The sequence below is a fragment of the Wolffia australiana genome, chromosome 5, assembly GCF_029677425.1.
Source record: "Wolffia australiana isolate 7733 chromosome 5, ASM2967742v1".
NCBI lineage: Eukaryota > Viridiplantae > Streptophyta > Magnoliopsida > Alismatales > Araceae > Wolffia > Wolffia australiana.
This window is the reverse complement of record NC_135839.1, coordinates 21,146,781-21,172,053: the sequence shown is the minus strand read 5'-3', so window position 1 is coordinate 21,172,053 and position 25,273 is coordinate 21,146,781. Positions and strand designations below refer to the sequence as shown.

Sequence of the window (25,273 nt, the reverse complement as noted above, 5' to 3'; positions counted from 1 at the left end):
CTATATAAACTCGCATTTAGCCGCTGCATGACACCTCTGAAAGTCTCCCCGTCTCAGAGGGCTTTTCTCCGTCATGGGAACGAGATGGCTTCTGCTGGTGCTCGCCTTCGGCTGTGTGATCAGCTCTGTAAGGAGCGAGATAATGGCAGAGAGAGGAGAAGGCGAGAGATGGCCTGTGGGTTGGGAGAGCGAAGAAGAGAGGATCAGTGAGAGGCATGGCGCGGAAGGGATGATGGATAATCTTAGGAAGAGAAAAGGGTTTAAGGATTGTGTAGGAGGACGTGTCGGCGAGGGGGGAAGAGGGGGCGGGTCGGGCGGTGGAATCGGCGGGGGGTTTGGGAAAGGTGGCGGTTTTGGTGCTGGTGGCGGCATTGGCGGTGGAGGCGGCGGCGCTGGCGGCCTGGGAGGAGCAGTTGGTGGCGGTGGTGGTGTTGGCGTAGGAGGCGGTATTGGTGGCGGTATTGGAGGTGGAATTGGTGGAGGTGTGGGTGTTGGAGGCGGCGGAAAAGGTGGCGGCGTCGGCTCTGGGGGCGGCGGTGGCGGTATTGGCGGCGTAGGAGGAGGTATTGGTGGCGGTATTGGCGGGGGCGCTGGCGGAGGCATCGGAGGTGGTGGTGGTGTAGGAAAAGGAATTGGAGGCGGGGGCGGCCTGGGAGGGGGCATTGGCGGGGGCGCTGGCGGTGGCATTGGAGGTGGTGGTGGTGTGGGAAAAGGACTTGGTGGTGGTGGCGGTGGCGGCGTAGGAGGGGGTATTGGCGGCGGCATTGGCGGTGGCGCTGGCGGAGGTATCGGAGCTGGCGGCGGCGTGGGAAAAGGACTTGGTGGCGGTGGCGGTGGCGGCGTAGGAGGGGGTATTGGCGGCGGCATTGGCGGTGGCGCTGGCGGAGGTATCGGAGCTGGCGGCGGAGTGGGAAAAGGACTTGGTGGTGGTGGCGGTGGCGGAGTAGGAGGGGGTATTGGTGGGGGTCTTGGAGGAGGAATTGGCGGCAGCGGGAAAGGTGGGGGCTTCGGTGGCGGAATGGGCGGTGGCGGCGGCGGAGGGATTGGAGGTGGTGGCTTCGGAGGCGGCGGAGGCGGCGGGACTGGAGGAAGCGGCTTTGGAGGGGGCGCGGGTGGTGGATTTGGAGGGGGCGGAGGTGGCGGAATGGGGGGAGGCTTCGGGGGCGGCGGCGGCGGAGGACTTGGCGTGGGCGTCGGCCCAGGCGGCGCCGCCGGGATTGCCGCAGGCGGCGGTCTCGGCGGCGGCGCCGGATTCGGCGATAAAGGTTTAAACTTGGGCGGCGGTATTGGCACCGGGATCGCCATCGGCGTCGGAACCGGCGGTGGCGGCGAATCGGGTAAAGCCAGCGGCGAGCTGCGTCTACAACCCTGAAAGACTCCGCTTTCTGCCGTCTTCAATAAATTCCTTTTGCATTTCCTCGAGAAAACCTACGTTTTTTTCACGTCATGCAAACCGAGGAACTCGTTCACGTTATCGTGGCACCGCCATGCACGGGAAAAAAATTAGGGATAATACTATGAAAGAGCCCCAACTTTCAGTTTTGTAAAGATTGTAGCACGAACTTTCAACTTTGTAAAAAAAATAGCCCCCACGAATGAGACGTCGCCATTTGGCGTCGAAATTTTTTTCCCCACCTCCGGTCAAAGGGTGACGCGGCGGCCACCGTGGCGCCAAGGTGGACTCCACGGTGGCATTCGCGTCACCGCGTGACCGCGGACGACGCCGTGGAGTCCGTCCGCCCACGCCGCCGCCCGTCTCCTTCTCCCGCCGCCGGCCGAATTCGTCGGCCGCCGCCGCCCGCATCCGGCCGCCGCCGGCGCTCGTTTCCGGCCGCCGCCGACGCCGCCCGCCGGCATTCGCAAAAGAATAGAGAAGAGAAGACGAGAATGTCTTGCTCAGATCTTGTTCGTAAGAGGAAACGTTTCATGTCTTGCTCAGATCAACGAGAACGCGCGGCAGACGGCGGCGTCGACGACGGCAGACGGGCGGCGTCGACGGCGAATGCCGGCGGGCGGCGTCGGCGGCGGCCGGAAGCGAGCGCCGGCGGCGGCCGGATGCGGGCGGCGGCGGCCGACGAATTCGGCCGGCGGCGGGAGAAGGAGACGGGCGGCGGCGTGGGCGGACGGACTCCACGGCGTTGTCCGCGGTCACGCGGTGACGCGGATGCCACCGTGGAGTCCACCTGGGCGCCACGGTGGCCGCCGCGTCACCCTTTGACCGGAGGTGGGGAAAAAAAATTCGACGCCAAATGGCGACGTCTCATTCGTCGGGGCTATTTTTTTTACAAAGTTGAAAGTTCGGGCTACTATCTTTACAAAACTGAAAGTTGGGGCTCTTTCATAGTATTATCCCAAAAAATTATCGCACGATAACTTAAAATAACTTAAAATATTTTCACCCATCATTGGGTGAAACAGCAACCCCGAAACGGGATAACGTCACCGTGTATCGAGTCACACGTGGTGCAAGCGTGCGGCTGAGCGGGGCACTGGGCTGCGGATCTAGCTGGCCTTTGTCTCCTGTATCTGAGCAACGCGACGGCGGCGCCGCCGAGGTAAACGCCCGGAGGACAAATTTTGCAGCACGAAATAAATAACACAGAATAAGAAGTCCGCCCATTTTCTGCCTTGTTCCCAATTGAAGCGAACAAATTATTTACGAGGGAGTGTCGAAAGAGTGGTGTCGGTGGACTGAGAGGAATGCGACGATGTTAAGCCCGCTGCAGGTTCTCTTCTACGGCGGCGGCGGGAGACGGCAACGTCGGTGAATGCGAGGAGGATGTGCTTGTGAACGGCCCTGTCGTTGAGCTCGAGATAGGAGATGAGGAGCTCTTCCATGAAGTCCCAGTCGACCGGATCCGAGCCTGCGTGGTGTGCATCCACCATTTCCTGAAGTGATCTGCGAAAGTCCGCGTAGGGGTCTTGGGAAAATGTCATGACAGCGACGCCGCCGGCGAGCGGCGGAGGAGGCGGCGGCGCATCGGACGCTTTCGCGGAGAAAGATGCCGAGGAAGAAGACGACGTGGACGCGCTGGCACCGCCGATCTCTGTCAGCGAGGTACCCCCGTCGTCATTGTCTTCTTCACGGGCGCTGTAGAGCGAGTTGAAGTTGTTGAGCAGGAAGCGATCAACGTCGGCGAGCGTTGCCGACGAGTCAAGGGCGCCGTCGTCGACGGCTGAAGAGTTTCGTTCTCCGGCGAAAGACGAAGTTCTTGGGTACTTGCAGGAGGAAAGGAGCCAGCTCGCTGCCTTGTTTGCGCTGCTGCTCTCCTCTCTGGATTCCGCCTGGGTTATCTTCTTCAGCTTCGCCAGGTAGATGCGCAGGTACCGCTGCAGGCCCGTCTCCTTCGCCATCTCTTTTCTTTCTGTCTCTCGATTTGTTGGCTTTAGAGAGGGGAGAGAGGAGCTTGTATAGATGAGGAGAAGAAACAGAAAGGCGATGGGAGGTAAATGCTGAGTTAAAGGGAGAATTAATGAGGGCGTGTGGACTATTTATGGTACCTTTGGGGTTATTAATGCCCACTTAAGCCCTGAAGAAACTTACGACCGGAGCTTTTCGCTAAATTCCTAAAGTATCACTCACGTCCGCAATAGGAAACGTTACTCAAAATGGTCATGAACAGTGCCTGCGCACCCTAATGAATAGATAGATTGACGGATGGATTGTAAAGAGAGATGGATGGATTGCCACAAATATGACTAGATACATAGATAAATGGATATAAATACATATATATATATGTATAAATAGATAGAGGAAAAGTTATCATATTTTTGCGCAGCATATTGATGCTGTGTCAGATGGGGAGGGTAGGGTGGCTGGCGTTAATTCCAATTTTATAGATCGGTATAGGCGCAATATAGCTTCAGTAAGTCTTTAATTATATATCAACAAACACTGGCCGTTCAATCTCATCATCCAGGTAGATGAAATCAGCACCGTAGTATGGCTTCCGATTACACTGAGCTTTACGATGTTCGCAGCATAATTTTGGATTTTAAGTTATGCAACTCAACCTTCATTAATTGAAATTCTCACACCACTATACTGTTCGTTATAGTTAACTTTTTCTGCTTGGAATAAAATAAAATGATGTTGTGTAAAGATTATGAATGATAATTATTAGTTTTATGACACATTGTGTTGCACCTCAGTATAGCAACTGGGCTCATCTAATGTAATTTAAAATATGGCATCTTAGTGTCAGGCGTGGAGTTAATTAATTATGAGGAATAGTTAGTGTATAATCAAGAGATCCGATGCCATTTCAGCCTAGCGTCATTTCAAGATTCATGAATGAAATGGTGTAGTTAGTTGATTATGGGAAGTTAAAACAGATTCTAATGGAGTATTCTAATTTTAATCATTTACAATGGTATCATCAAGCACATATCGCCCAAATCTCCATGAGTATTTGTGCATTTCTAGAGTATATCCCCTTCTGCAGTCGATATGCACAAGAATGCCTTCATTTCCTGGATTTCATGAGCATTAAATCCCCCAGAACTAGATCCAAAGTCACTATGGTATCCTTACCATCAGGCTCCAAATATATATTAGATGTCCTCAAAAACTTTCATTGTATTAGATATATATTCCAAGAGTACAAGACCTCAAGGGTCTCCCTTAGGCAAAACACATTAATATTTTCAGAGTATCATCAACTTTCCATTGTGTTGTAAAAAATAAAATGCAATGAATGAAAACATTTACAATTCTCAAAAAAAATCCTACAGATTCGTGAGTAAGTCTCTTGAGACTTCCTTTGAGACTTAATTATCATAACTCCTAGTCATTATTCAATTGAATATTCATTTTTTGATTGAAATTGCAAGGGTTTAGAGAAACTAGAACTTATTTGAAGCAACATCTAGATTAATTATTGTGTGCTAAACTCTTTCATTCGTGAACTCACTTAGACTATTAATATGTTTCAACTCATTATTTTACCTGGTATTGAAGTAAAAAATTACCCAATCACACTATCTATCTTATGTTTAAATTCATTGAAATAAATGTTTATTCATTTTTTTTTGTGCGATGTTTATAATGAAGTCCTTTAATACATGCAATGGCTTATTGAATAATGGTGATATCATAATACAGTGATTGATTGTCTTTTAAACATGTATCATAAATATTCAAATTCGAAGGATACTCAAGATGGATAAAAAAATATCCAGAAAGAATATCACTATATGATCCTACTTATATGATATGCATGGCTGATCCTTTAGCCATTTGTGTAGAGATACTAAGGACATATGGTGTGTGCTCTTTAGGGAATATTTCACTGAATTGATCCACCAGGTTGATTCATCTCACAATCGTGTAGGTGGTGATGTCGGACGTCATCGATGACGTCGTCCGGTCGGCACCGAGTATGATGGCTCAGTACCGATAATGGATGGTGGTATCAAACGTCGATGGTATCGTCGTCTGATTGATGAAGCCTAACGGGACGATGTGACTACGATGCAAAAATGAATGCCCTACAGTTGTACGTGCAGGCTCCGACTCGAGTGAGACGCTGAGCTCTGGGCTTGGATGGGGTCACTGGGCTATAGCGTCGGTGGCCACTCAAAAGTCGTCGGAGCGAGGTAGGCATCTGCAGCCGAACGGAATTTATCTATAGGGCTCACACGTAACGTAGGGTCTCGTCCATACCGGTAAGACACTCAAGTATCGCAGTTTCTCTCAATACCTCTCTCGCCTACCTAGCCCACGCCCGGTGAGGTCAGGACGAAAGTATACTACAAGAAGTAAATAAACGAGCGGTGGGAGGGGACAGCGTACCTCGTCGGCGTGACCCGCAGTGCAGAATTTTGTCGACGGTCAGCGGCGGTCGAAGCGGGTGGGGCGAAGAGGCGCTGAAGAGGGGACGATGGCTCGACGAGCAAACAGTGATGTCAGAGCTCTTGGTAAAGGTCGGAGGGGAGGTCAAGGTGAGCAAGGCAGTGGCCTCAGTCGAGCTTACAGCGGCGAATCGGCTAAACCATCTTGGTAATTGGGCAGGGGAAGCAGAGCGATCCCTCGTCATAGACTGGTCGAACAAGGCAGTCGCGGGTCGCGCTAGAGACGAGCGGTCTGAGCACAGTGCTGGTCACAAACTTAAGCGCACGCAGCAACCTTAAACACGGAGAGGGCAGGGGCAGCGCGGCGTAGTCACATGTCGTGCCTATAGAACGCACTTGTCACTGATCCTGCCATGACGGGACAACCGAAGGGATGGCACCGTCGAGAGTTGCCCACCGTTCCCGGCTGGTCCTCGTAGGGGACCGTTGTCAGCATGTCCTGGCTGGGTGAGTCCGGTGTCTAAAGATTCTGTTCCCAATCCCTGGTTCAAGCAGCGGCCAATCAAGGAATTCACGACAACACCACCGTGCAGAATCCGGCCGGGCACGTCAAGAAGGGATGGTGGCCTGCCGTCAAACAACTCTAGTTGTTGGGTGAGTCCTACATTGAAGATTCCGTTCGCAATCCCTGGTTCAAGCGGTAGTCGATTGAGGAATTCACGCAACACCGATGTGCAGAAACCGGTCCAGAATGCCCAAAAGTAAGGGGGCCTGCCGTCAAACAACTCCGGTTGGGTCCTGGCCAGTTCCACGAGTTCCCGGCGTCAGAACGTGCATACGCGGCTGGGACGGTGGAGGGGATCTGGTAACTACCAAGAGCGCTATCGACCAGAAAATTTGAAGTCAAAAGGGGTGGGGAAAGGGCTTCTTATCGACGTCGAGCCAGAGGGGTTCGAGCATTCCACGTGAAACCCCTGGATTATTCTCCCTCCCTTTCAATTTCTTCTCGATCTGGTTCTTCTTGTTCTCTACCTCTTCTCCTTCCCTTGTGCACTTCTCTTGAGCGAGGAAGGGAGACCAAGGATCCAACTAAACAAACAAGCCTTCTTTAAAATTCCTGGTCTGACTAACTAGGGCACCCCCTCTTCCCTTATAAAGGGGAAGAGGTCAATTGGGCCCCCTTAGGTGGGCCAACAAGGGGAACTTGGGTCCATTAGGGGGCCCTTATATAAAAGGGCCCCCTCATTAGAAAATAAAAAGGGAATCTAAAATGAAAACAAAAGGAGAAGGAAAACAAGGGGCCACAATGGGAGGGGGTCCAAAATGACTAAGGACCCCTTCCCAAAAACGACAAAACACGGACATGAGCTTGTCGCCGTGCGACGAAAACACGACGAATGCAAAGAAAACACGAGACACGACTAGAAAAAATGATGAAAATCAAAATGGGATAATCGAGCATCTCTTCACCTAGCTTTCAATGACGGTGGTTGGCGGCGCGGACGACGTCGTCGGTGATCCTTGATGGCGTGCGCCATCAGGTGGTGCTTGATAAACTCAATTTTTTAGGTTTTTAATTCCTCGTTGGTGTTTTTTATCTTAATCAATAAAAATATGAAGTTATACTTTCTTGAGTAAATTTAGCTAGCGATGAGTACAGATCAATTTCAAATGGAACTATAGTGAAAGATTTTTTATTCTTTAAAGAGTGATATGTGAGATGAGATATGTATAAAATACAGAGTCAATCGACAAGAAAATGCAATGCGAGACGGTGATACATCATATAATTAAGACTATTATAGTAGATAGTAGATATTAAATAGTAAATAGCAGATAGTGATAATTAGACTTCTAGAAAATCATGGGAGAGAGAGGAGAGAGAGTGACAAAAATGAAGAGAGACTATGTCAAAAACGAGGAGAATGCATAGGAGTGATACGAAGAGAGAGTTATATGAGGAGAATGATGAGTGAGACATTGACATAGTCACGTGAAAATGGTAGGGGGTGATCGGAGGTTATACAGACATAATCAATGGTGGAATGTGACTATGAAATGGATTTAATCTAATGAAAATGTAAAGAAGAACCAATGTAAGGCGAGAATACTTACTATAGATCCTTGCATTCCATCAGGATCACGGTAACTTGTGACTGAAGGTAGGATCACCCTCTTCTCTTTTGCATATTCTCTCACACACAAGTAGTGTTCGCCCGTCCCGTTACCAGTACCGGATGACGGTATCAGGACGGATGCTGTACCGGATACCAGAAAGGCAATTTCCGATATCCATTCATTTCGATATCCAGATATCGGATATCGGTATCGGATATCGGTTGCTACAGTGTCGATATCCAATACCGATATCCATCTCGATGTCAAGATCTGTCTCCGTCTCAGGGGGAAGGATGACGATATCAGATATTGGGTGTGGATATCGGTTTTTGATATCCAACATCGATATATTTTATAAAAATATATTTCATTCATTATTAAAGAGCGATTAGGCGAATCAACTTGCGGTAGAGGGTATTTAGAGCTTTTAATGTGTTTATTGGCGCTGTAATATATACAAGTCGAACTCTTTTTTTCCATATGGGACAACAGCAGGATTCCGAGATTAACAAACTCTGAATACTTTATCCCATATGGAAGATAAAAGAAATTTCGGCCTGTATTTATTAGACGAAGTATTAATATCATAAATATATATTATATATAAGCCGATAATAATATAAATAAAATCTATCAATATAATATTAATTCATTTAATATATATACCTTGTGTAATATATACAGGGCACGATTTTAAATATCTTCCATATGGGATAACAGGATTCGAATTTTAATGTAAACTGCGAATCATGTTATCCCATATGGAAGAAAATAAAAATATTACACTGTGTATATTAATCAAGGTTGATAACATATCAAAACGTAAGTCGTTAGATTTAAATAAGCCAATGAATGGGATAGCTAGCTTAATTTTTGTCAGTCGGTACCGGTACCGATATCCAGATACCTGTTCTGATATCCGGGTGTCAAAAACCGATATCCGGTATCCGTCGTGTCCCTCTACCTACGGTATCCGATACCGATATCCGTCTACCCCTCAGAGACGGATATCGTCCGAGATCCGATATCCGATATCCGATATCTGGCACCGTCCCATTTTTTCCCGGATATCGGATATCGGTTGTTCGATATCGGATGACGGACAGATATCGGTTGGGCGAACCCTACACACATGACACCAAGAACAATTTTGATGAATCTTAGAAACTCACTAGCTTTCAATTAGGCCACATGAGTAAGAAGCAAGTTTAAGGATGAATTTGAAAATCATCAAGACCTCCATTTATAGATCATAGGGCACTGATGGAAAGAGGGGATAAAGACGAAGCCCAGTAAAACTTTGAGCTCAATTGGCCTTATGGATCATCATATATCAAGTTTTGAAGTGGGAGAAATCTTGGCCATTGATTTTTTATCATTCATCATCATTTACTAAGTCACTTATTCTTTTCCATTGATGGTTAAAATATCCTATCCACATTCATTTAATCAGTGGCTCTTTATCCTCTTCCACCATCGGCCACTCCAAGAATGCTGCATTTCCCTTTGTGGAGAAAAAAGATAATATCACCTTTATTTATGCGTTCTCTCTACTAATGACGCAATGAAGCATGACATTCACGTAAGAAAAGGGAGAATACTTTTTAGTGATTGCATATTGTGGTGACATGTTTCCGCGTGCCACATTAACGTCAAATTTCATGGTACATGTGTGTGCCACGATATTGCCACAATTTTTTACTCACCCATCTTAATTTCTTATGATACCTTTTTCTTGATATTTGAATTGGATATATTCAAATTTAAATCTCATCTTTGTTTTTATTAGTCCACTTCACCCCTTAAAATTAAAAAAAATTAATCAGTTAATGATTATTCATTAAAGCATCACAATTCATGATTCCATAATTGCACCTAATCATTGCCCAAGCTTTTGATTGTTCAACATTGATCAAATCAAATGGTGACACATGGCAGGACATAATTTGAAGACAAAATTTTTTTTATAACTGGTTATAATATAAATCTCAAGCCATAAAAATATATTCTCTTAGAAAATTAATATCTCTATGAATCTAGTGTCAAAAATTCATAAGAAATTTATTCTTAACCAGAAATTTAATTTCTTTAAGAATATGATGTCATAAAAATCCTTTAAAATTCATTAAATCAATAAAATTAGAATTTCTCTCTAAAAAGCAGATTTAATCATTTTAAGCTTGATAACACACATATAGAATTACTAAAAATCATAAAATATGAAAATTGCATAAAAATAACCCAATAATTTGAATTCCATAAGTGCTAAGAAACGACCTCTAGAGGATGGAAGACTATGTTTTGACTATAGTGTTAGAGTCCTTAATCATGTGATCCAAACTAGTATTAATTGGGTATAACAAAAAGTACATGGGGTGATTGAACGGTCAAGATGGGATCATCGACCCTTGGTATATGAGGACTCTAATTCAAGGCAAAAAAATGTGTTATCCTCGCCATGGTACTGGAGATATTAGATATGAGGTTCTCTGATTGTCTCCATTATGCGCCAGTATTAACTGGAATATAGGACTATGGTTTTGAGGATTAACCATATCCTAACTCATTTGGGAGTATTTTGCAGATGAAGGATTATACATATACACAGAAAAACGGTGATAACAGTTACATAAAGATTTGAAATACTCCTTTTTACTATCTACAACACAAGCTTAGCACCTCATTATCTGGAAACTCAACTGATTGACACAGTTCAATTGATCTTTCATGAATAAAAACACACTAAATTATTACCTAAAAATAGGATATTTTTCTAAGTTAAATAATAGATATAAATTACTTTTCATCGGTGAAATAATAAACATGATCTTCCAATCACCCCCTCATTTTCCTAATTCATACATATTTAAATCCATTGATATATATTTACCTATCCATATCTCTCTATCATCATCATTCATCATTCTGCTTATATTTTATTCTCGTTCTCTCTAAATTACATCTATTTTCCATATTTAATATTAACATACAAATTTTCTATACAAAAATTACCATCTTCTTATCTAAAATCATTTACCTTTTCTCTCTATCTCGTATCTTATAAGCATTTGTTCTCACCACCTTAATCACCTCTTAAGGAATATTAAAGTTCTGATCTTCATTACATGTGGAAAAAATCTTTACTCATCTAAAAGTTGCCATATTCTAATGAATAAAATTTAACATCTCGAACTTGCCACATTCTAATAAATACATTCTTGAACTTCTTGATGTACCCGAACTAAGGCCGTTTAGAATCCCTTGATTAGAGACTTATTGGCTATAGCCAAAGTACAACTGTCCGTTCACAAGACGTCTTTGGCGTCTCAGGTCTAAGGACCACTTACACAACCGCGACGTGAATCGACCTGATTGACAGTTCGATATGATACCATTCACAGATTCATACGGATCAATTCAGTGAACTCTTTCCACCAAAGAGCACCCACTATCTATCCTTAGTGTCTCCACACTTATGGCTACGTGACCGACCATACTCATCATATGAGTGAAGCTAGATAGTGTTATTTTATCCGGATACTTTGATGTCCTTCTCGCGTATCCTTTGAATAGGAATATTTAGAACACATGCTTAAAAACTAGTGATTTCCGTGTTACGATCTCATCATAATTTGCTATTTCTGATCATGTATTCATGGACTTCATTATAAGCATCACACGTGCACTATAATGAATATGTTTTATTAATGAACATGGAACGAGATGTGGAATGTTTGATTGGCTTGTCGGCCACATAAATTTCCATCAGATTATAATATAGAGAGAGAAGGGGAAGGAATAGTTAAAAATTTAAAAGGATATAAAGAGAAATTAAATAGAGAGGAAGATGTAGGATGGCAAGAGGAGTAATAAGAAGTGATTAATACTTAATTATATATAAATAGAAGGTGAGGAGAGAATATTAGTTTAAAAATTGGTGAATATTTATGTAGTTATATATTTAAGGAACCATTTTTAGTATGTTTATAATAAAAAATTTTGGAAGTATAAGGGAAAATATCAGTATTTCATATTAATGGTAGGTGTTCGCTAAAAAGCCTCGATGGCACTATTCTATGAAACTCAGTTCAAAATATGATCTCGAACATAATTTCATCTAAATCTATGTAAAAATATAATTTTGAAAGGATAAGATCTACCAGGAGAAGTTGGAAAGGAAAAATATAAGTATTGCTTCAGACAACCAAATGGCAGAGGCACTTATTGTCACGCCTTGACTTTCGCATGCGCTTGCTCGCCCTCCTCCATCCTATCATGGATTTGGTTCTTCTTGGGGCTTATTTTTGTGCCTCTTGGATTTTGCCAATCTTACTCAAAACTGTGACCCTCCTGATCCGCTGCACAAACAGCAAGACGGGTCTTTAGCCATTCCTTTTTTTTCAATGTTGGAAGATGTTGAAACTGTTAATCCTCTCCAGCTTAAGGATGAGGACAACAGCGGTTAGTGATTGATGACTCTGGGCCTCAACATTGGATCTCTTTATGAGAGGGAAAAATTGCTGAGATTAAATATCAGCTGTGCACCCTCTTCTATGGTACGCTACCTGCCTCATCAACCATTGTCCTCATCATTATCCATCTATGTCTATAGCTAGCATTATGATTCATTAATTGTGTGGCTCCACCATCCTCATCAGCAGGTGCCGTCAAATCAAAAGCCTGAAAAAAAAGAACATAAATACTTAAAAAAAATTATTTTAATCTCCCCAATCAATCTTCCTAAAGAAGATTAGACAGTCAAGATTATATCATTGCACTTTAAGATTGTCCTATCAATAAGCAGGTGTTACGCCAGGTCCCCACCGTTTGGGTCATAATCCCATCTCTTGATATCCATCGGCTTGGCCTACCCGAAGCTAAAAGAAATCAAATTGCTTCCCATAAAAAAAAAGTAAACATTCATAGCTGCAATACATATTGTGGAGTTTTTTGACAGAAAATTATTCTCCAGGAAAGTCCTTTATTTTCAGAGGCAAAAAACTAAGAAAACTAGAAGGCCCTCATTCTGATAAGTAAAGATTTGTTATGAATGAAAATAATATGTCGTAGTTGTTGGGTCTCTCAACTATGCCCAAATAAGTACATAACCTGACCTTGATTTCTTCACTAGGTATCTTCAAAGAGACCAAAGTGATCAAAGTGACCTAGACTCATGTAGTGGCAATCTACGAAGAAGGTTCAGCATTATCTGTAAGGAACAAAGTATCTGATGCTTTTGTACAAGTAGACATGGTTGTTCTGTTCTGTTCGTTTTAAACGAACAAAAAATTTTCACAAAATAACCGCACAGGCCGTTGTTCTTTGTTCTATTCTTTTTTAAAAAATGAACAATATTCACACATTCGCACAAATTCGCACATTCGCACAAAACTAGAACAAAATTCGTAGAAAGCAAACAAAATAATCGCACACGGGTCTGTGCGATGTTCTGTTTGAATTTGTTTTTTTCTTTTTGGAAAAGAGAACAGAATAAACAATTCGCACAAAAAGAACAGAACGGCCATGTCTAGCCCCGTACAAGCAAACATGACATCTCAAAGTCATGAGATTCTTTGAATCAAACTTTGATGGATGTATGGGGACCAGAAGATCTGCATGTGGTTATATTTTTGTACTTGCTTCGGGAGTTGTCTCATACTCTGGTACCAAACAACTGCAGCATCTACAACAGAAGCTGAGTATGTGGCTTATTTTGATTCATCTTCACAAACCATATGGTTGTGGAAATTCATGTCACATACTGTAACCATTCTTCCCATAAATAAGCCCATATAGATGGATTGTGAGAATGAAGCATTTGTAGGGCTCTGCAATAACAATATGGGATCAATTAGTTGTAGGCACATGGATGTGAAGTTCTTGGTCGAAAAGGAGAGGAATTAGAGATCGATGAGTATAAATGAATCATCATTTGTTTTTAAAAATCTGTTGGAATGAAACTAGAATCACTATATAGCTATGAGAGTCCATCCAATATCTTCCATAATGATATCTGATGTTTTACCTAAGTATTTAGTGCATAGTTGGGACTTACTCTTTGAAGTGTATTTTCTCTATGACTAAGACTGACAAGAGATATTATGATCCTATGATCTATGCATTACTAATCCTTGATTTCTGATGATAACATCTACTTCAGTGGCATGTCAATCAGGTCAAGTGTAAGATTGTTTGATGTGGATAATGTTGACTAGCCCCGTGTAAGGGTATTATCATATTTTCCATAGTGGACAGGTGCACATTAGGCTAATGTGTTAAGGGGCCATTATAGATCGTTCGCTTTGAAGGAAAAAACACATCCCAATATCCTGTTCTCGAGCTGACTATCTGGTCTTCAAGGTCCCTGAGCAGTTTCACTACCTTCAAAGTCTATCCAAGGAATTAATGGTTGTTATTTCGCTGTCATTGCATCCACAATTGGTCTACAGTCAAATGTCACTACCGGTGCATGGTGAATTTGCTGGGTTAGATGAAAGACCACGATTGGTTGATGAAGTTACATAAAACCCAGAAAATGATCATGGATATATGAAATGGTGAAGTTTCGATTATTCTCGATGAGATTATTCTAGGATGGGATATCGGCAAGTCTACAATGCCTGCAGATCAGACCATTGGACGACCTTTGGCTAATTGGTTCGTATCAAAAAGAAGGACGTCGGCACCTTCCCATCATCACCAACACCTGCCGCCAACAGAGGCAACACCGCCACTTGCCGTCACACGACACTATTAAGTGACATGACAGGACTTTTCATCATGACGCTGGACAAGCGGCGGACCTCATTTGAATCTTTCTAATTTGTCTCTATAGATAAGAAACATCTGTGCCTTTATAAGGCCTTGTATACCAGACGGTTGAGTTATTGGTTTTTCATCTATCTCAGTTGAGATCTTCACTCTTCATCGTTCTACTTGCACTTCTTAACATGGTATCAGAGCGAGCTCTGTCCAGGTCTGAAGGTTCCTCTGATGAAGGAATCATTCAAAGACAAAGGCGACGAACGAGATCGCCCGAGACGCTTACACATGTTCCTCCAGTCGGAATCAAGCAAAATTGAGGCAACTCCATTCTCAGACCCAGAAAATCCCTGGTGGAAGAGGGATATGGCTGTAATGGCCATATCCCTCTTCCACCAGGGATTTTCTGGGTCTGAGAATGGAGTTGCCTCAATTTTGCTTGATTCCGACTGGAGGAACATGCGTAAGCGTCTCACGCATGAGAGACCTACATCCGAAGCTCCATTCTCAGGCCCAGAACTGCGTTAAAGCTACCGTTGGAGCACAAGGATTAGGGAAGCATCTCATGCATTAAAGCTACCGTTGGAGCACAAGGATTAGGGAAGCATCTCACGCATGAGAGACCTACATCCGAAGCTCCATTCTCAGGCCCAGAACTGCGTTAAAGCTACCGTTGGAGCACAAGGATTAGGGAAGCATCTCACGCATGAGAGACCTACATCCGCAGCTCCATTCTCAGACCCAGAAAATTTGTGGTGGAAGAGAGATATGGCTGTAATGGCCATCATGATGTCGTCTATGAGCGATGAAGTGCTTCCCATCCTACAAAGTTGTTCAACAATTCTAGAAGCCTGGAGAGTCCTCAACACCGAGCTCTCCTCAAGAACCGAGTCCAGAGTTATGGAGCTGACCAATCAACTACATAGCACACAACGAGGTACATGCTCCATTGATGAATTTGTTCAAGAGATACATAACGTTAGCCATGCACTCGCTGGATCGGGTGAAGTGGTCAACGAACGCACTCTGAAATTCATATGACTCCAAGGTCTAGGGTTAAGATACCAACCTTTTTGCGCTAGTGTGAATACCCATGCTGGTATGTTATCCTTCGACACTATTGTTTCTATGTTGCGTTCGGAGGAAAATATGTTGGGCCCTGAAGCACAGAACGAGGAGACTCCGCCTCCAGAAGCAAATCAGTTTAACTCTGATCCACATGCCACAAGAGGCCAAGGCTCTAGAGGACGGAGCAATAGGGGACGAGGCTCCACTCAAAAAAATCGCACAGACCCAAAGTGCCAAATTTGCGGGAAGATCGAACATCGAGATGATGTGTGCTACGATCATTTTGGTCCAAGGACTCAGCGCAGTATTGCACACACGCAACCCATCCGACCTCATCCAAATCAAGTTCAAGCTTACTATCTCACTCCGGGACCAGCAGCTTCGCCCTCTGCACCAAATCAAACACATTGGTATCCCGATAGTGGAGCAACGCATCATGTTACTCCCAATCCTCAAGTTACAAATCAAGCTACGCCATACCAAGGTTCAGAAAATCTCTACATCGGAGAAGGTACAGGTTTGTCTATTCAATCATCAGGAAACTCCTCATTTAAAACAAATTATTGCAATATTCATCTTCGAAACATCCTACATGTTCCTAAAATTTCTAAGAATCTCCTATCAGTTCGTCAACTTACCATTGATAATAATGTATTCGTTGAATTTCATCCTCACTGTTGTTTTGTCAAGGATCGATAGACAGGAACAACGCTGCTCACGGGTTACGTCCAGAACGGGCTGTACCATCTCCCACTCAAAGCCTCTCCACCAGTTTTGGTCAGGCAAGCGTCTGCTGACCTATGGCATCGACAACTTGGACACCCTGCGTTTAATATTTTGAAAAACACTTTATCACGGCTTAACTTTACATCTGATTTACCGTTGCTTCCGTATGTCTGTGAACCTTGTGCTATGTCCAAGGCGAAATAACTACCGTATGTTTCTTCTGATCACAGATATTCTAATCCTCTCGAATTAATTTACTCTGATCTCCGGGGTTCGGCCCCTATTCTGTCCCACTCAGGTTTTTCTTATTATGTCACGTTTATTGATGCATTTAGTTTACATACATGGCTTTTTCCTCTTCAAAGAAAAGTGATCTTCTGGATGTTTTTCTTCAATTTCAGAATATGGTGGAATGTAAGTTTAATTGTAAAAATCAAGGCCTTCCAATCAGAATGTGAGGGGGGGGGGGGGGGATATCGCTCTCTCCACGTTTTGTTGCAGAAGCAGGGCATCCAGCACAAAGTCTCCTGCCCACACGCACATCAGCAAAACGGGGCCGCCGAACGCAAGCATCGCCACGTCATTGAGACGGCCCTTGCACTGATGCATCATTCAGGCATCCCACAGCGCTTTTGGGATGAAGCCGTCGCTACAGCCGCGTTTCTGATCAACCGACTTCCCACTGCGCGGCTGGAACATCAATCTCCTTATGAGGTACTCCACAAAAACCCTCCAAATTACAATTTTCTTAAAAAATTTGGATGCCCTTGTTATCCAAACCTTAGACATTATGCTATATCCAAGATAAGCATTCGATCGGAACGGAGTGTATTTCTAGGATATACCTCACGTCACCTTGGCTATCGTTGCCTAATTCTTCGTACGAATAAAATAATAATCTCCAGAGATGTTGTCTTCGATGAGAACAAATCTCCGTTTCTCATCAAAGATAACGTCACACCGCCCTTAGAAAATCGGTTAACCACTTATTTATCTAAGCTAAGGATACAATTTGCCCCTAGTGAAATTAAATCACCCAGTAATTTGGAATTCACACAATCCCCATCAAATAGCAACACACCAATACAGTCTTCTCCAATCACCCCAAAAGGGACTCAAAGTGTCAACCAATTTGAACCCGAAACAATCGAAATTAGCTCCACACCACCAAAAAATTTTAAAAATCTCTCCGAACTCTATCATACCTCCACTAAACATCCTTTTCCGATTTGTCTCTCTTCACACACCATCCCGATGGAGCCAACCACAGTGGAGGGCGCCCTCAAAGAATCAGTATGGCGTAAGGCCATGACTGACGAATATTCTGCACTCATAGAGAATCATACATGGGACTTAGTACCACCTCCAGCCAACGTAAAATTAGTTGGTTGCAAGTGGGTTTTCAAAACCAAACTCAAATCTGATGGATCATTTGATCGATGCAAAGCCAGACTGGTAGCTCAAGGTTTTAGTCAAACACCAGGTATCGACTATCATGAAACTTTTAGCCCTGTCCTTAAAATGACTACTCTGCGAACTCTTCTTGCTTTAGCTACAAGTCACAAGTGGCATATTCATCAGCTCGACATATCTAATGCATTCCTTCACGGAGACCTGAGTGAAACTATCTACATACGCCAACCACCAGGTTTTACAGTCTCTAATCCTCAGTATGTATGTAAACTGAAGAAATCTCTCTACGAATTAAAATAGGCTCCGCGAGCCTGGTTTCAAAAACTTAGTCAATTCTTCTTTCAAAATGATTTTCATGGATCCCGAACATATCCCTCCTTATTTTTTAAAACTAACACTCAGTTTCCGCAATATGTACTTGTCTATATTGATGATATACTCATTTTAAGTCCATGCTTAGCTGACATTTCAAACACCGTGTCAGCCCTAAGTAAGCACTTTGCAGTTCGAGATCTGGGGTCAGCTACAAGCTTCCTAGGCATCCAACTTCAAAGAAATCAGGTAGGCCTCAGTCTCTCTCAGGAAGCCTATGCTATAAAAATTCTTCAACTCGCCAAAATGACATAGTGCAAACCCATTGCTACTCCATGGCCAATTCAAAATTCTGATGAACAAAAGTCGGCATGCAAAACACGTCCAAATAGCTCATTATACCGTAAAATTATTGGCAGTTTGCAATATCTGACTCTCACTAGACCTGGTATTGCCTTTGCAGTCAATCGAGCATGTCAATCTATGCATAATCCTAATGCACCTCATTGGAAACAACTCAAACATCTATTATGCTATCTAAAAGGCACTTTTCATTTTTCTTTACAATTCTATTATAAGTCTCCCTACAGCATTCATATTTTTAGCGATGCTGATTGGGCGGGCGATCCACTAGATCGGAAATCCACCAGTGAATATCTAATCTATTTTGGTCAAAATTTACTTAGCTGGGCATCCAAGAAACAAACTACAGTCGCTCGTTCCAGCACCGAAGCCGAATACAAAGCTCTTGCCAATGCAACCGGAATTCCTTTGGTTAAACTCTTTACTCAAAGAATTAAATATTTCTTGTTTATCTCCCTCCGCGTTCTGGTGCGATAACATTGGCGCCGCTTATTTAAGCAAAAATCCCATTTTCCATGCCCGAACCAAACATATTGAAATTGATTATCACTTCATTCGTGATGCAGTCGCTAACGGACTATTACAGGTTGCTCACTTATCTACACGAAATCAAATTGCCAATCTACTCACAAAATCTCTTCCTCGTCTTAGGTTCTGCATTCTGCGTTCCAAACTCAACCTCCTTCCTCGGCTGAGTTTGCCATGACTTTTCATCATGACGCTGGACAAGCGGCAGACCTCATTTGAATCTTTCTAGTTTGTCTCTATAGATAAGAAACATCCGTGCCCTTATAAGGCCGTGTATACCAGACGGTTGAGTTATCGGTTTTTCATCTGTCTCAGTTGAGAGCTTCACTCTTCATCGTTCTACTTGCACTTCTTAACAGTTCGAAAAGTTCCCATCAGTGTTCTGCACAGCCAAGACGAACCTAACCCTTACAGCCACGGAGAGTTGTAGATTGGGGTGATGACCGACTTCGTCTGAAGGTAACCTTCAAGCGATTCCAAGCCCAAGTCCTTACCGAAGCCGCTCATCTTGTAGCCACCATAGGGGCAGTCGCAGTCATACGCAAAGTAGCAGTTTATCCAGACGATCCCAGCTCGGACAGATCTTGAAACGCGGTTTGCAATGTTGAGATCCTTGGTCACGATGCCCGCCGCCAGCCCGTACTTCGTCTTGTTCGCCTTCTCTATCACCTCCTCCACAGTCCTAATGAAGATTATGAGAAAAGACTTTTCAAGATGATAACCCAAAAAGGAAAAAATAAGTCTCAACAAGGATGGGGATTTACTTGAATTTCATTAAAGACATGACGGGCCCAAAGATCTCCTCTTGAGCGATGGTCATATCCTCCTGATATGATCTATGACTTAGTAAATATTGCGTATTTAACATGCCTTAGGTTTGCGGACGTGCGTTGGAATATTGTCACCTTAACGTCAGTGAAGACGGTGGGCTCGATGTAGTAGCCCTTCTCCCCCCATTGCCGTCCTCCAGTGAGCAATGTAGCGCCCTCCTTCTTTCCAAGGTCGATGTAAGACAGAACCCTCTCAAACTGCCTCTTATCAACCTGAGGTAGATATAAAACCAGATTAGTATCAAATTTGCTAAATCTTAACTGTATTTTCTTGATACTTCCTGAGGTAGACCTGAGGGCCGTGGTTGACTTCTGGGTCGAAGGGGTCTCCAATTTTCAAGCTTTTTGCACTCTCTACTGCCTTCTTTACAAACTCTTCGTAGATCCCTTCTTGAATGTAGACGCGAGATGCCGCGACGCAGACCTCTCCCTACATGACGAAAGGACGTCATTCCTTCACTCTGCGGATCGTTGAATCAGAGTCGGAAAACGTTTCAGTGATTTTGCCTTGTTTGTGAATACGGCAAGCTTGGCAAGCTGCACGGCGATGTTAGGATCGGCATCATCAAAGATAATGATGGGCGACTTTCCTCCGAGCTCGAGAGAGACGGGCTTGAGATTGCTCTTGGCCGCTGCCTCCATTATAAGACGACCCACTTCGGTTGATCCTGTGAAGCTTATCTGCGAACCGGAAGAATCCAACTTTTCATTATACTACCTTGATCTTCGATATAAATGGCACATTAAATTTAACAATAAGCTTTAATGTATATAATATTGAAGTTAGAAGCATACTGCAAGTTAAAATAGCAGCGCCATTGGTATATTTTACAGCTTTTAACATGGTATCAGAACCCATGTTAAGGGTTCAAATCCCAAAAAAAACATGCTAAGGGGAGTGTTGAAGTCAATTTCATGCCTTAGGTTAGTAGTTGAATGGAGCCCTTCTTATGAGCGGTTCGCTTGAATCTTATCATACAACTTTGGCTAACCTTATCAACATCCATGTGAGAGGAGAGGGCAGCGCCTGCCGTAGGCCCAAACCCAGTTATGACGTTGATCACACCATCAGGAATTCCAGCCTGCAGTCGAAGAACATCTAATCCTTAAGTGATTAAACATTAAAATTATTTACGGACAAGTTATTTCCCAGAAAAAGGATTAACCTCTTTGGCGAGATGGGCATAGTAGAGAGCAGTGAGGGGGCTTTGCTCGGCTGGCTTCACAACCATGGTGCAGCCGGCGGCCAAGGCAGGGGCGACCTTGAAGAAGAACAAAGTGGAAGGGAAGTTCCAAGGAATGATGTGCCCAACAACGCCAATGGGCTCCTTCAAAGTGTACCCATGCAGTTCCCTTGACATCTTCAATGTCTCACCATGGATCTTGTCTGCCGCACCGGCAAAGTACCGGAGAATCTCTCCGCAGAAAGGGATCTCCATGAATTTAAGTCCACTGAAGAGCTTTCCACCATCTGCGGCTTCAAGTGATGACAGCTCCTCTGTGTGCTGATCGATCAAATCTGCAAACTTCAGCATGATCTTCCTTCTTGCCTGGGAAGAGAGAATAGAAGTGGCCAGGTGTCGCGGGTGAGATTTTTTTTATTTGGTTTCTTGTGTAGAAACTTTAAGGATCTTCTTACGCTGTCCATGGAAAGGCTATATTTAAGAATACATAATACAGAGAATATACAGTTATGAAAACATAGCTGAGCCCATCGCAAGTCTTATACCTTGAGAGCTAGACTTTTGAGTCAGCAAGTGTAAGAAAATCAATATTGGGAGCAATGAGAGCTCCACAAAGAAAAACCTTTCCATGTGACTCAAGGAACAGCCCTATTTCGTCCATCCTAAGCTACCCTATCATTGTTTCTAGGATATACGTAGCCTCTCACATTAATAATCTCCGGACTTAACTGAAAAGTCAAAAATCTTGACTCTCTTTAGTTCATCCTAAATTACCCCATCAACGTATCCAGGACATATTTATCCTCTACAAATAACAAATCCCAACACTTATTTAAAAAGTCAAAAATCCCAGTATTTAAACATCATTGAGTCACTTCAGTGAGATTTTATCCTAACTTATAAATTACAAAAATCATATGATTGTCCACGTTGAAACCCTAACTCAACGCGATATCTATTCATTCCAGGGAAAGAGAATTGAAGTGGTGAGTGCTGTAATGATAGATTTTTAACAGTTTCTATTCAGTTACGATGCTCACCGTGCCGGGCATACGGGGCCATCTGCCATGGTCGAAGGCCTCCCGAGCTGCCTTCACGGCCAAATCAACGTCTTCCTTGTCTCCTTCAGCCACTCTCGCCAGCACGTCTCCTGTACGAGGATCGATGGTGTCGAACTTCTTCCCTGCAATCGAAGCCCTCCTTAGCGACGTAAATGAAATATACGGGCTACGGTTTGGACGGACAGAACGGAATTTCGTTTCGTTTCTTGCTCCGACGTCAGGATGGATGACGACTTAAGTCCCATCTCGTTCCGTGAGTCTTGCAGAGCAGAAACCATGCAGTTCCGAGGATGAATTGCCGACGAGGAGTCATTGAAGTGAAAGGCGGGTATTCAGTTTAGGAATCATTAGAGAAACTAAGGAGACGCGTCTTTGACTTGAACTCCGCGATGGATAGAAATAAAACCGTGAAAGATCCATCTCCAAGAATGGAGAAAGCGCTTACCCGAAAGAGCATCGACGAATTCGCCGTTGATGAAGAGCTTATCGAATTTGATCTCGGGTAGTATGAACTTCTTCTCCTCCGACCCATCGTGTCCGTCGCTCGCCATCTCTCTCTCTCTCTTTCTCCCTCTCTATCTCACTCTGTCTTTCCTCTTTGATCTCTCTTCTACTTCCGAGTGAAACTTACTGCTCGGGGAATCTTGCTGCGTTTCGCCTACCAATGGATCTCTATCCTCTCTCTATATCTCTCTCAAGCTGAGAAGCGTACCCGTGACCGAGGAAGAAGACAAGAACAGCAATTATTCAAGGGAAACGTGGAATTTTGCCTGAAATACGTTAGAATGTGTAGAAGATGAAGAGTGAAATCATCGGTGTAAGGACGGAATTCAGAGCCAACACCTGCTTCCTTCCGAACTGAAAGGTTAGGCCACCTAATCACATTTGTCGGTGGACAGCTCGTTGACTGCCGAATCCTTATCTTCTTCCTTCTCTCTGTCGCTGTCAACGTGGGGACCCAACTTTCGGTGTGAAGCTGATTTTTTCCCAATGGAAATCAGGTGTTGCTGTTTGTGGCCTCTCTCTCTCTCTCTCTCTCTCTCTCTCTCTCTCTCTCTCTCTCTCTCTCTCTCTCTCTCTCTCTCTCTCTCTCTCTCTCTCTCTCTCTCTCTCTCTCTCTCTCTCTCTCTCTCTCTCTCTCTCTCTCTCTCTCTCTATCTACCTATCTATCTATCTACCTATCTATCTATCTATCTACCTATCTATCTATCTATCTATAATAAATATATATGTATGTGTAAATATATATATTATATATTTCTATATATCTACCAATCTAGCTATGGTTTCTATTTCCCCTCTGTTCAGCAAGAGTGATCTTAATCCACGATACAGACAACCCACAAAGGGCCTGACTCTCATAAATAAATGATATAACATTGTTTACGCCTAGAGATGAGCAGTAAGTAGTGTTTGATGGTCCCAATCTGGTCCCGGATTTTAGCAAAGACCTAAACCTTACCTAAGCTTCAGTCCGGTTCCGGTCCGTTCTTGTTCAGTACTGGTCCGAGCCAGACCCGGTAGATCAGGTTTATATAAAAGTAAAGAAATACGAGCAGACTACAGAAAGGATCAAAATAGAAAAACATGAGGAAACGAAAGAAAAACCAAACCTTTCTATTCCTTCTCTCTAGTAAATGTGCCGGAAAAAAAAATCATATCGACTTGATTATTTCCAACAATCAGTTCCTCCACTTTTTATTTAATTCAGTCAGTTACCATGCGATGGAGACTGGTCTTCTTCTGATGACTGGTAGGTAGAGCTACACTGAAGGATAACCCAATCCTCAAGACCGATTATGTGCAAGAAATAAAGTAACCATGGTCGACACGGCATGATTGCCACACTGGGATTTTAAGTCCATGTGAGATGTTACCATTAATATTTCAGTTATCCATCGTTGTCCGGCCTTATCTTCGTCCAGCTCTCCATTTCCATCGGTGGTCATCGCCTTTCGTCCGCAAGCCCCAGGTCATTAATATTTCACCCAGGTAGACCAGCTAGAGGTCAAAGTCAACTGTCAAAATGAGATAGATTATCCTGATTAAGTGTGTTTTTAGGGCTGATTCTGGAGATTTTGACGCTGCGTTTGGTAAAAGTTGAGATTCTCATTCAAATGAATTTCTTCAACATAAGACTAATATTTAGGTCTTGAGGGGGGAAACTTTGACCCAGTTTGGCTTTTTAAAATTCTCAGGCGGAGGTTTGGCCAATATGTTAGATTATTAAATCATGGCGTGAATTCGATCACGTTGAAACTTTTTTACAGGTAATTTGACAAGATAAGCTAGTGCTATTTGGAGAAATCTGTCCACGAGACATTTAATTTAATTGGGGCAGCCTGTCCAATTTTTAAGACCATTGATCAGTATTTCAAGAACCAATTCAATCTCGATCAGGGATCATGTCCAATAGTCGCTTATTATATAATTTCGTCTCTTTTATAACAATAGTCCGCTTCACTCATCAGCCATCTTCCCACCTAACAATAACGCTCGCAATTCTTTACTCCTCTTTTTCTATTTCCACTTCTCAGCAGATTACCTTATACCTCTCGGTGTGTTTCTCCTGAATCCAATCCTAACTTCTTGATTAGCTATTCAGATTATTCTAACTTGCAAATTTTATAATTAATGTTTTAAAATCAAATTTTGTGGAAATTTGAAGGGTGATAGTTTTATAAAAAAAAGCTAAAATACAGAATGTTCATTACATTCATTATCTGATATAAATCAGAGTAAATATCGAGGTAGATGACTTTTATGTCTTCAATTATCAAATGCAACTGAAGACTATGTCTAAAACAATTTCTAATTGAAATCAAGGGAATCCCAATAATCTCTCCCCCAATTGTCCCATGTCGCCAACTGTAGTCTATATTCAGGACATATAAGCTCACCATAGACCACATTAATGAAGATCTATCGTTTTGAGACATCAACATCTGAATAGGAGCCTTCCACCAAGAGCCTTTCCAATGTAGCGATGAAGAAAGACAATTTGAGAAGAATATAGTAATTGAGAGAAAAGAAAGATAGATGAGGTCATAAGGGAAGAGATAGAGCAACAAGGCAATGAAACATGAGTAGAGATGGAGGGGGGACGTGGCCA

At 43.4% G+C, this 25,273-nt stretch overlaps 3 protein-coding genes across 3 annotated transcripts; all 3 read right to left on the bottom strand.

Annotated features, from left to right (window-relative positions):
- Positions 1-1,353, bottom strand: LOC144703438 (uncharacterized). Its single transcript, XM_078575604.1, has one exon. The coding sequence runs from the start codon at positions 1,303-1,305 to the stop codon at positions 1-3; it is 1,305 nt and encodes a 434-aa protein (XP_078431730.1). The 5' UTR covers positions 1,306-1,353.
- Positions 1,354-2,601: 1,248 nt separating this feature from the next.
- Positions 2,602-3,366, bottom strand: LOC144703054 (uncharacterized). The gene has a single exon (XM_078575134.1). It carries the CDS (start codon positions 3,352-3,354, stop codon positions 2,653-2,655), a length of 702 nt encoding a protein of 233 aa, XP_078431260.1. The 5' UTR covers positions 3,355-3,366; the 3' UTR covers positions 2,602-2,652.
- Positions 3,367-19,327: 15,961 nt separating this feature from the next.
- LOC144703840 (aldehyde dehydrogenase family 2 member C4-like) lies at positions 19,328-23,014 on the bottom strand. Its single transcript, XM_078576111.1, has 9 exons — positions 22,607-23,014; positions 22,141-22,283; positions 21,083-21,466; positions 20,909-20,998; positions 20,424-20,597; positions 20,214-20,346; positions 19,992-20,134; positions 19,851-19,912; positions 19,328-19,768 (listed from the first exon to the last, which is right to left on the bottom strand). Exons 1-9 carry the CDS (start codon positions 22,710-22,712, stop codon positions 19,495-19,497), a joined length of 1,509 nt encoding a protein of 502 aa, XP_078432237.1. The 5' UTR covers positions 22,713-23,014; the 3' UTR covers positions 19,328-19,494.
- Positions 23,015-25,273: the final 2,259 nt, after the last annotated feature.